Source organism: Trichechus manatus, unplaced genomic scaffold (genome assembly GCF_000243295.1).
Source record: "Trichechus manatus latirostris isolate Lorelei unplaced genomic scaffold, TriManLat1.0 scaffold00058, whole genome shotgun sequence".
NCBI classification, from domain to species: Eukaryota; Metazoa; Chordata; class Mammalia; order Sirenia; family Trichechidae; genus Trichechus; species Trichechus manatus.
Genome location: NW_004443994.1, coordinates 7,706 through 19,070, shown reverse-complemented (window position 1 = coordinate 19,070; position 11,365 = coordinate 7,706). Strand labels below are relative to the sequence as shown.

The 11,365-nt window shown below is 39.0% G+C and overlaps 1 protein-coding gene across 1 annotated transcript in view; it reads right to left on the bottom strand.

Moving 5' to 3' along the window:
* Nucleotides 1-11,152, bottom strand: part of LOC101351596 (calcium-activated chloride channel regulator 4) — a 16,218-nt gene extending 5,066 nt beyond the window's left edge. Inside the window, exons 1-5 of the mRNA XM_023733478.1 lie at nucleotides 10,940-11,152; nucleotides 8,688-8,915; nucleotides 4,481-4,658; nucleotides 2,631-2,737; nucleotides 1,681-1,753 (exon numbers count right to left, since the gene is read on the bottom strand). Of these exons, the coding sequence (XP_023589246.1) occupies nucleotides 1,681-1,753; nucleotides 2,631-2,737; nucleotides 4,481-4,658; nucleotides 8,688-8,915; nucleotides 10,940-11,032 (679 nt within the window). The 5' untranslated portion in view covers nucleotides 11,033-11,152. The remainder of the gene's footprint in view (nucleotides 1-1,680; nucleotides 1,754-2,630; nucleotides 2,738-4,480; nucleotides 4,659-8,687; nucleotides 8,916-10,939) is intronic.
* Nucleotides 11,153-11,365: the final 213 nt, after the last annotated feature.

Below are 11,365 nucleotides of genomic sequence, written 5' to 3'. Positions count from 1 at the left end.
GTGTGTGTGTGTGTGTGTTCCATCCTCAGTTTGCCCATCTTCATGAGGTCTCAAAGGAAAATACTAAATGTTGACTAGAGTATTTGAAAGGAGCCCTGGTGGCGCAGTGGTTAAGGGCTTGGATGCTAACTGAAGGATCAGTGGGAGAAAGATGTGGCAGTCTGTTTCTGGATTCTGAAAAGATTATGCCTTGGAAAACCTATAGGTTAGTTCTACTCTGTCCTATAGGTTGCTATGAGTTGGAATTGACTCGATGACAATGGGTTTAGAGTATTTGAATAGAGATAGGGTGAGGGTGACCTCAAGAAGAAAATGAGGACTAGCAAATAATTGAGAAAATGGTTCATAGATCTTTTCCTGGTGTGAAATTTTACACATATGAAAGGATGAATATCCTCTGGGCAATAAATATGTTCAACAGAAAGAGAGAAGGACAAACTGAATTCTCTGAAGTTTAGAATCCTGTGAAGAAAGTAAGTGAAAGCTAGAACTTTCCTTTGAGAGGAACTTTGAAGGAAGAGTCTTTCAAAAGTTTTTGTGGATAACTCTTAGTCAAGAAAAGCCAACTTTATCTATTGAACAAGAATGTGCTTCCCAGGGAAGTGTCATTTCAGGAACAATGGGAAGGCCCACTTGTGCTGCAACTTAGTTCTAAGCCAAAAACACCTTCACTCTGGTCCTGAAGGGAGTAAATTCTACTGTTGAAACATTTTCTTTTTTTTTTTTTGACAAAAATCCCAGTCCTCTGTTAAGTGCACATATCTTTGAGAGGACAGAGTACTATTATCAAGTTCAATCTGAATGAAAATGACTTTTTTAGACTTCCTATCAGGATAGGATAGGAAAGCTCGAGGGCTTTAGTGGCATAGGAGTTCTAGGGGAATATTACATGAGATGCAGCCTTTCTTCTTTATTCCGGCTGTCACCATCCAAGTCCATGTTTCCATTTACTCATTGTCATGGATTGAATTATGTCCCCCCAAAAATGTGTGTATCATTTTGGCTGGGCCATGATTCCTGGTACTGTGTGATTTTCCTATGTTGTAAACCTGTCTCTATAACGTTAATGAGGGAGGATGGGTGGCAGTTGTGTTAGTAAGGCAGGACTCAATCTACAAGATTGGATTGTGTCCTGAGGCAATCTCTTGAGATATAAAAGAAAGAAGTGAGCAGAGTGACAGGGGGACCTCATACCACCAAGAAAGCAGTGCCAGGAGCAGAGTGCGTCCTTTGAACCTGGGGTCCCTGCGCAGAGAAGCTCCTAGTCCAGGGGAACACTGATGAGAAGAAGGCTGAGAGAGAGAGAAAGCCTTCCCCTGGAGCTGACGTCCTGAATTTGGACTTTCAGCCTACTTTACTGTGAGGAAATAAACTTCTCTTTGTTAAAGCCATCCACTTATGGTATTTCTGTTGTAGCAGCACTAGATGGCTAAGACACTCATGTTAGATCATTGTAACAAGGTTCTTGCTGGCCACTGTACTTGCTGAAGTCCTAGCCATTGTGCACATGAATTCAGATTAATCTTGCAAAAAATTTGCTTTCTTTTTGTTATTTCCCCATTTAAGAACCAACCATAAACATTTCAAGTAAGGGGAACAAAACTTTCCTCCTGATTCTTCCACACCTTTTAAGAACTCTGTTCTCAAAACTTTGAGCACCTCCTTTACATGTCTCCTTACTAGCTGATTTTTGATATTCTGTTATTATACTTTTAAATGCCTTTTGGAGAATGCCGTTTGAATCTTCTACCATCTACTCAAAATTAACAAGGCTGAAACAGAGCACCAAATAATTTCATCAAAAGAAGTTCTCTCTACTTAGTTTTCAATTTCATTCAGTAAGTGGTATTATTCTCTCAGTTAATCAGGTCGAGAACCTCAAAATTGATCTCTATTCTCATTCAATTTATTCTCCATATGTACAAATTATTTTGCAGTCCAGTTAGCAGGGTAGCTCTGCTGACCAGATCTCCAGACCAGTCTACACATATTATCCTGTGCCCACCTCCAACTTAAATACTAACTATACCTCTGTGCTCCTCATTGTTGGGAGGCAGAGCAAAATAGGTTTGTTTAGGTAATTACAGCAAGTTTTAATGTTGGAAGTGACTTGATGAACTTGAATATGGAAGACAGCAGTCTTGGCAAAAAATTGACTTGAATAGATTCCATATCCATGTATGGGAATGGATATGGAGAGTAACAGATTTTTATAAAACACGTTTTGAAGGAAAAGTCAACAGTTTGCCTGACATTGTACATGGGGCATGAAGAAAGAAGAAGAATCTAAGTTTACTCAAAGATTTTGAATTTAAGTAACTGAAAATGATAGTGCCATTGAAGCATAGCAGATGACAAAAGGAATGAGTTTAGAAGAATTATTGCACATACTTTTTTGTATAACTTGTGTTCTACTTTGAAGTCATTTAATACCAAAATCATACATGTAAACTCTCATTTCGCCGTATAATTGGGTTGTATTTAAATAATGTATATTTCAGGCTGAAGTTTATGTTTGAATTAAAACTGTACTAGGAGAAAAATGTTGAGCTCCAAATATATAACTACCACCTTCTCTTACTTGATTATAGCTAAGTGCAAACATGAAAACCCAAAGATGGAAATCTGACCTGGAGATCCTGCTGGGAGATATCAGTGTTTCCTGATGCAAGGGCCCCGAAAGCATCAATGAGACCATTATTCTCGGCTTGATCTGAAGAAAGTTGATGAAGTCCTCCTAAAATGTAAATACATTAGCAAAATTAGTTTCTAGAAATAAGTACTCATCAGATTTTAGTTATTAATAACATAACAAAATGTAATAAAGCAATAAAATATGAACAAAATCATAGTCTTAGTATTATTAAAATAGGCTGAAATCAGGTGTAAAGATTAACTCCCAGAGGTTAGTTTACAAATGTCATAATTATAAAGTGTAGACTATCTTAATACCTGACTTATCTGGAAACCATAGCTAGCGGAAATATATCAGATAACCATGGAATACTAAAACAGATGTTTCAGTTCAATGTGGTAAAGCTCACAGCCCTTTAGGGGAATTCTTCACTTTTATATAAGATACCAAACTGAGAAAAAAAACTCATTGCCGTTAGACTCATGGTGACCCCATGTGCTGCAGAGTGAAACTGCTCCATAGGGTTTTCTTGGCTTTATGGAAGCAGATTTCCAGGCCTTTCTTCCATGGTTTGCTGGGTGGGTTTGAACCACCAACCTTACGGTTTGTAGCTGAAAGCAAACAGTTTGTGCTACCCAGGGACCTTATTTAAGATATTGTTCTAACAATATTGGCTTTCAGTTTTTCCAGCCATAGTAGATCAGAGTCAGAAAATTAGAAAGGATAAAGAGCTGCTATACTGAGGTATCCTAACAATGACTGGCAATGAGGAGATAGAAAAACTGTAAGCAACAGAGACAAGTCCAAAAGAGTACTATGTATGGGAGTTTGTTTGGGACAGAAATAAACCTTATAGTAGCCATGAAAGCATTTTGAAAACAGTGGAAATTTATAGAACTAAAGCATTTAAAGAGCAAATATATATTCAGCAACATTAGAAGCCAACTCAATACAATAATTGATACTCATAAGGATGTTTTCTACTGTGTTCAAGGCCACCTTGGAAACATATAATCCATTTCTATCACATGTCTGTGTATCAAAGACAACAGCTACCGTAAAACCCCAAACCAAATCTATTGCCATAGAGTCGATCTCGACTCACAGCGACCCGATAGAACAGAGTAGAACTGCCCCATATTGCTTCCAAGGCTGTAACCTTTACAGAAGCAGACTACCAAATCTTTCTCTTGCAGAGTGGCTGATGGGTTTGAACCATTGATCTCCTGGTTAGTAGCTGAGCACTTAACCACTGGGCAACCAGGGCTCCTTACAGCTACTATAGTTAATGCTTAATCTAGAAACTTTGTTATTTAGATCTGTTCAGCCTGAGCTTCTGTTAATCCTGTCCCACACACCACAGCCCGTGCTCTGGTCTCACTGGATTTCCCACCATTCCCTATGTGTGCTTTGCTTTATCCTCCTGATACGATTTTTCTTATGGCCTAATCTCCTCCTACCTCTTTTTTCTCCCAGAGAAATTCAATACCTTTTTCAAGGCTCAGCTCAGAAGTCACCTTCCTTGATGCCTTCTTTCCCTGACTCCAGCCAGTCCTGGAAGAATTAATGGCTTCTTTCACTCACATAGAACTTTATTCCTAGGTGTTCCTCTTGTTATGAGGGAATATTATATGACTATGCTATCTGATTAGCAGTTTTATTTGTCCCTCAGGCCAGCTGGACTGTGAGCACCTTGACAACAGTGACTGTGTCTGGCTTAACTCTGGTCCCCAACTCTTGGCACAGTGTCTGCCAGAGCAGGAACTTGAGAGAAGTTGTTGAGTTCTCAGACTCTTCATTTATGCATTGCTATCAAAGGACTAGAATCTATAGGTCACATTTTACCTGTTATGTTGGTCATCTCTATTACTGCTTGATCAGCAGATGGTCCCAAAGCAATCAAATGAATGATGGCCCCACTTTGTTTCACGTCCTCCATACAACTGCTTACAGTGTTGTCCTCCCCATCGGTCAACAGCACTATTTCAGATCCATCTGTTTGGTGGAAACTATGTTTAATCATCTGCAAACATAATTTAGGCATTAATTACTAGGTGTACCTAGATCAAATGGACTGGTGGGGAATAAGAAAAAATTCCAGAGAAAATAAATAAGTGTGCAGAATAGAAGCAATAGCCTCTGTTTTAAAATCATAGAATCTGTAACCCACAATGTCTGGGGGAACTTAGCCATGACTTTTTTTCACATCTACCTGCTACAGGAAATGTTTAAAATAAAGCTATGTGGGAGCATGGCTGTGGAAAGTCTTTCCTGGGTTAAATGAGAGTGATATCTCAGCTTGAGGAACTCAGGACAACCAGACCCCAAAAATACAGTTAGAGAAAGCTGAGGAATTCAGGACATTCATACACCAAATATAATGGGGGAACTTGGCATTAAATATTCCTCTTTCTTTAACCCGACTACCCTCTGCCAAGCCTTCAGTGTATGGTCAGTCAATATACAGTTAGATGCATAAAAAATCCCCTTCAATATAAAAAGTCAATGCATAACCTTTCATAAAGAAAAATGTAAATAATATAATAATTAGGAAGCCCTCAGTGTAATTATAAAGATACAGAAAGCTCTATGCATCTTGAGGTTAGAGACTTTGATAGAAATTTTTATTTTACCTCCAAAAGTAATAGCATAGAACTAAGCATATACGTGGCGCTCAAAGTATACATGAATTATATGTACTGAGTTCTCTTTGTTACTTGAACTCTTTTCCTACATCAAACTACAAAACAAAATAGTTTGAAAACTCAGAGTTCTGAATATTAGGTACATGCAAGATAGGAGAAAGAGAACTTAGCCCAGGAGAGCAACGCTATTTCATCTTCTCTGACAGCTTTAATTGGTAGTGGCTTCTTTGAACGCTATTTTGAGAAACTGAGTCCAGGCCAAGAAGAAAAAATGCCATGCTGTATTAGCAGTGGCTGTCATGGGCATAGAAGGAAAGAGTGGAGGTATGTGTACGTTTGCAGAAGAGGATTTGGGATGTAGAAACCGCTAATAAAGCTTATATCAGAGAATAAGGTGATCCCCCTCATTACTATTTTTGCATGTTTGGAGGCAAGGAATGACTATTACATATATTCTAGCATATGAGAAATATTCTCTGACATGCATTAAATCCAAACTGCGAAACAGGAAAATGCCTTTATAATTACTTAGAAACTTAAAAGCATCACAGATTTTCCCATAGTTACAATGTCCCCATCCCATAACGATTACTCTTTTGAGTGCAAAATGAAGATCCAGTGATGATGCAGAGTTCTCTCTCCTTTACCGCTCCCTTTCTTGCATTAGTTTATTTACTACGCACTTTCTACAACGTGTCAGTCAATGTGCTGGATGCTGAGATTTCAGCAGAAACTACATGGCTTCTGCATTCATGGAGCTTACAGGGAAGCAGGCATTACGGATCCCTTCCTCTAGCATTTCACAGAACGGTTCAATTAAGTATCTAGGAAACTTTATTGTTAGTTTCACTCTCTGAGTAGATTTGTAACTAAGAAGACATTAATTTTCTCTGAGCTCCGAATTCTTCATGTGTAAAGAGGAGGATTGATCTAGATTAAATCTAAAGTCTGTTCCAGTGCTATATATCAATGATTCTATTCCTTATTAGGCATTTTATTCCTTTGTTGTTATTAGCATGTTGAAAGAATTGAATTCAGTTAAAAAATATTTATTGAGCATTGCATCAGAGACTTAGGAGATACAGAGATAAGAAAGAAAGACACATAAAATATAAGGCAGAATATTCTATAGTCCAGGAGAAATAACAAAACATTATTGTGCAACCATTTATAGAACTTTTGCTATGTGTTACATGTGTTTTATGTGTTATGTTGTTTACTCTAAATCCTACCTCCCCACCTGTCTCCCTACTACCACTCTTGATCCCTATAATCTGTTTAATATGGGCCAACCAGAGCCATTTTCCTAAAACATAAATTGATCACTCCTCTCTAATGCTTAAAACCCTTCAATAGCTTTCTGTTGTGTTTCAAATAAAATCCAAACCTCTTACCTTAATTTTTGAAGCTTTGAAATTTCTAGTCCTTGTCTACCTCTCCAACCACTTTTCATACCCCCTCATTCACCAATCTCCAGCACCACTAGCTTCTATCATTTCTGAGAATAATCCAGTTCTTTTCCCCCTCTTTCCTAAGGGACTTTGTGCTAGTCCTTCTGTCTGAACCACTGGCCCCTTCCCTTCCTTTAAGCTTAAGATAAGACATAAATCTTAGATAAAATGGTACCTCTTCAGAGAGGACCTGATTGCCCACTCTACCTAAGGTAGGCAGTTCCTCTCCTTTTCCAATTAATCTCTATCACGTCACCCTATTTGGTCGCTTTACAACCCCTCCTTCACTATCTGTAATTATTGCTCGTATTGGTTTTTCTGTCCCTAACTGAAATAGTATTTTTCATCAGAGCAGAGAACTTATTGTTTCCCAGTGTCTTGCATGGTACTTTGCTTGCCACATAACAGGCAGCCAATAAATAAATGTTGAATAAATGAAAATATGAACGATTCTATGTGCTAGCTTTTATTACCCCATTTTACTGATGAGGCAACTGTGGACTAGAGATGGACCAGAGAGGCTTTGAATCATGCTTATGGTCACAGAGCTATTAACTGACAATTAAGATTTGAAGCCAGGCCTTCATGTTAGAAACCTGCACTAAATTGCCATGCAATTCACAAAAGACAGAGATTCAACAGGAGAGCCGACATGGAGGAGAAAGATTTTGATGATTTGGTAGGATCTTAACATGCAAAGATGGGAAAGAAGGAGGCATTTTGGGAACTGCATGGACAAAGATCTGGAGGGGTTAGTATATAGTGGGTTTGGAGAACAACGCGTACAGTAATTTGGTTGGAGCATAGAGCGTCAGGAGACAAGCACTGAGAAATCAGGCTGGAAAGATGGGTGAAGGCAGTTTTATTTGGGGAGTGGGAGGCTTTTGAATAACATCAGGCTGCCAAGGAATTCAAACTTGATTTTATAGACTGTGAGGAGGCAATGAAGATTTGTAAGCAGTAAAAGGACACAATTGATATTAATTGTAAGCTCAAGATGACCATTTGGTTAAAAATAACATTCGTAATGACAGGTCATGTGAGTGATGTATTTACTATGCAATATAGTAAATGTTTTTCTAAGTGTATTAAATGTACCATTTCATTTAATCCTCATAATACCTTAGGAGATAGGCAGTCTTATTTTCCTGTATTTTAGAGATAATTATCGATAAGGCAGTGAGAGTACAAAAAGACTGGAAACTTGGCCTAAGATCACACAGCTAGTAAGCTGCACAGCCAGGATTCTGATGTCAAGTCTCATGTTCTAACCAGCATGTCTTAACCTAAATATGACTAACAGTCTCTGCTGCATCTGCTTTAACAGGTAAACCATCAGATTGCCCTAATTGAGTATAACAGAAACTGAAATGAGGACTGGCTCAGGGTGTAATAATGCCATACAACTTGTTCATTGCCCTAAAAGTTAGTTGCTTTTGCTGCCCAAGTACATTCATTTGTTTAACAAACATTTATTGAGCATGTACCTTGGATGGTAACAACACAGATAAATTCCCTTCCTTCATTGAGCTTATAATTTAGTGGGGCTTTATAGTCATTTGGAGTCCCTGGGTGATGCAAACATTAATGCTCTCGGCTGCTAACCAAAAGGCCTGGTGACAAACTTCTGAAAAATCAGCTGTAGAAAACTCTATGGAGCACAGTTATGCTCTGACACACATGGACTCATCAAGAGTTGGGATCGACTGGACGGCAACTGGTTTAGTATTGGTATGGTTTTATAGTCATTTAGTCATTCGGTTTATTCCCTGATTCACTGTTCTTTAAAAAAAAAATTAATTGAGCTTTTTTCCTATGTGCTTATTAGCACTGTGCTTTTTAAAACTAATTATGTTAAAATTAGGCAGTAAGTATGTGCAGCAACACTTAAAATAAGAATGTCCTGAAAAACAAACAAAAAAACAGGGCAATCTATCTGTGCAGAATGATTTTCACCTGAAATGCTGATTTGATTCCAGAGCAGATGGAAGTTCCTCCCGAAGCTGTTGTAGGTAAGGTCTCTGAGAGCTTGTTTCTTTCATTGCTGCTTATTATTTGGATAAGCTGACTTTTGTCGTAGGCAGAGCTATCAAAATGAACCATTCCAACCCAGGATCCGTTTTCAACGATCTGCAGCAGGAAATATTTCGCTGCTTGATTCATTCGATTCAGGCGATTACCACTCTGAATAGAAGAGAAGAAAAATAATCATGTGATTTTCCACTGGAAGGTAATAGTAGGTTACATAAAATGAACACACAGAATTTGTTGGTAAGAATTTTCTATGAACAGTAGCTGGTGCTATGAAAGAAAGCCATTATCAATTTTTTTCAATTGATAAAATTGAAAAATATAGTTGTATGTGTTGTGGGACATAGGATAGTATAGTAAGGAGCAGAGGCTTTCAACTAAAGCAGAATCTTGGCTGCACTCCTTAGGATTTTCAAGGTTGTGACCTTTTGGAAGCAGATCACCAGGGCTTACTTCTGAGGTGCCTCTAGGTAGGTTTGGACTACAAACCTCTCGTTTAGTAGTCCAGTACTTAACCATTTGTGCCACCCAAGGACTCCCCACTGGAGAGTAGAAATACTCAAAAGGTGAAACTTACCCACGCTGCAAATGAGCCCTGAAAGGCACAGTCCGACCTCTCCTCTTTCCTCTCTCCCTGCCTCCCCTTACCACTTCTCCACCAATGGATTGATTGAAATCGACTCTTTGGTAACACATCAGGGCTCACATCCCTCTTTACCTGGTCACTGGCAGGACATAAGCCTCTTTACACATTTGTCCTCTTCCTCATCACCACACTGATCTATCTGTGCTACTCCACCAACCCCACTTTCGCCATTCTCTTCCCTGCCCAAATTTCCCTCTGAACTCCCCGGAACCAAATCACAATGAGAAACTTCTACATTACCATCAACAAGGACTCTCTCCACCTTTGTGCTTTACCTTTAAGCTTCTACATGCAGCTTGCCCATGAGAGGCTACTCATCTTAACCCAATCAGGAAACTCATCTCTCCCCAGTCACACTTTATAGATACTTCTCTGTGCTGATGTCCAGCACTTTGCTGCCATTTCTGGAAACCTTGTTTTATTGATGCTTATTGCATTCAGCTGAACCATCCTCTTCCCTTTTCAGTAATCACCACTAGCTGAAGACGTTTTGCTCGTCTTTAGCACTCTAGTTTCTCTCAAATTGCCGTCATTTGGAGTGCCTTTCCACGTTGTATCTGCTTGTTTGTAGTTTACTGAGTTCAACAATTATTTATTGAGCGCCTACGTGTGACAAGCCCTGCTCTAGGCACTAGGGATTCAAAGACGAGTAAGACATGGTTCCAAGGCAAGGAGGAGATCCTACTATGTTGGGACAAAATGTGTAATTTCCATATGATATACAGCAATAACGCTGTGCACTGGGCTTCGTGAGAGATGAACGGAAAGATCCTTAGCTCAGCTAGAAGCCCAGCCCAGATCTTCCTGAAGGAAGCAGGTGTGTGTACCACTTATAAAAAGTTGCAGAAAGGTATAGAATGTTTTGTTTATTCAGCTATGAACTTCTCAAGTATATGGCCCTCTACTCCCAGAGTTTAGCACAATGCCTGTCGCAGAGTAGACACTCACTGAATGCTAGTAGAAGTAATGAATGGCTGGATTGGGTCATATCTTCTTTATTATGATGCATTTATTTCTGTGTTTTGATCATAAAGAGGTCATTTGTATAGGTGGTGCACATAAGGTAAAGCCATGTTAAAAATTATCCTGGTTAATCCTGTTCCTTGACCTGGATTATGGAGTTCAGCAGCTTCCTTTCTACTCTATTCTCATGTCTCTCAGGCTTTCCCAATAGATAAAGGGGAATGGTTAGAAACCATTTACATATTTCAGTCTCTAGTTCTGATCTGATCCTTTGTCTAAAGCTTTACTAAAGGGGCCTCAATGCCCTCCTCAGTAAATCCTCCATTTTCTGGAAAAAAAAAAAAAAAAGAGACTCTTGGATTAGGTCTGTTTAACTCTGTTGCAATCTTTTGTTCACTACAATATTTTTGTTGCCCCTCTTGAGGTCAGGACCACAGGAAGTGGTAGGACTTTATGCCATCATGCAATTAAGGACAACCAAGGTGCAGATAAGAGTACAGCATTTTCTTAGCTATCCAATCACCCTCCAGTCCCCTACATCTAGGAAAAATGGGCCCTTAAAGCTTACCGCCATGCTTCCAGATTTATCAAGAACTAAGCACACAATTCTTTGACTGATCTTCAGCAATGAAAAGGCAGGTTGAGGGGGTGGTGCTACCATAGGCACGGTGTTGTTAAAATCCTCAGAATTGCTAATCACCTCCCATATGCTTCTGGAATTGCATTTTTTGTTTTGTATGCTTGGAGCTTCTCGGTTATGGTTTTTTGCACTACAGAATTCAACAACCTAAAAGGTTAAGAAGATGAAAAAGAATTTTTATATACTATGCACCACATATGAAAGTTGAGGAAAGGTAGAGAATGTTTTCTGTATTCAACTATGAACTCCTCAAGCATATGAGCCCTCTGCTCCCAGAGCCATGTACTTGAGGAGTTCATAGTTGAATTTTAGGAGGAATTTTAAAGGAGCCCTGGTTAAGCACTCAGCTGCTAA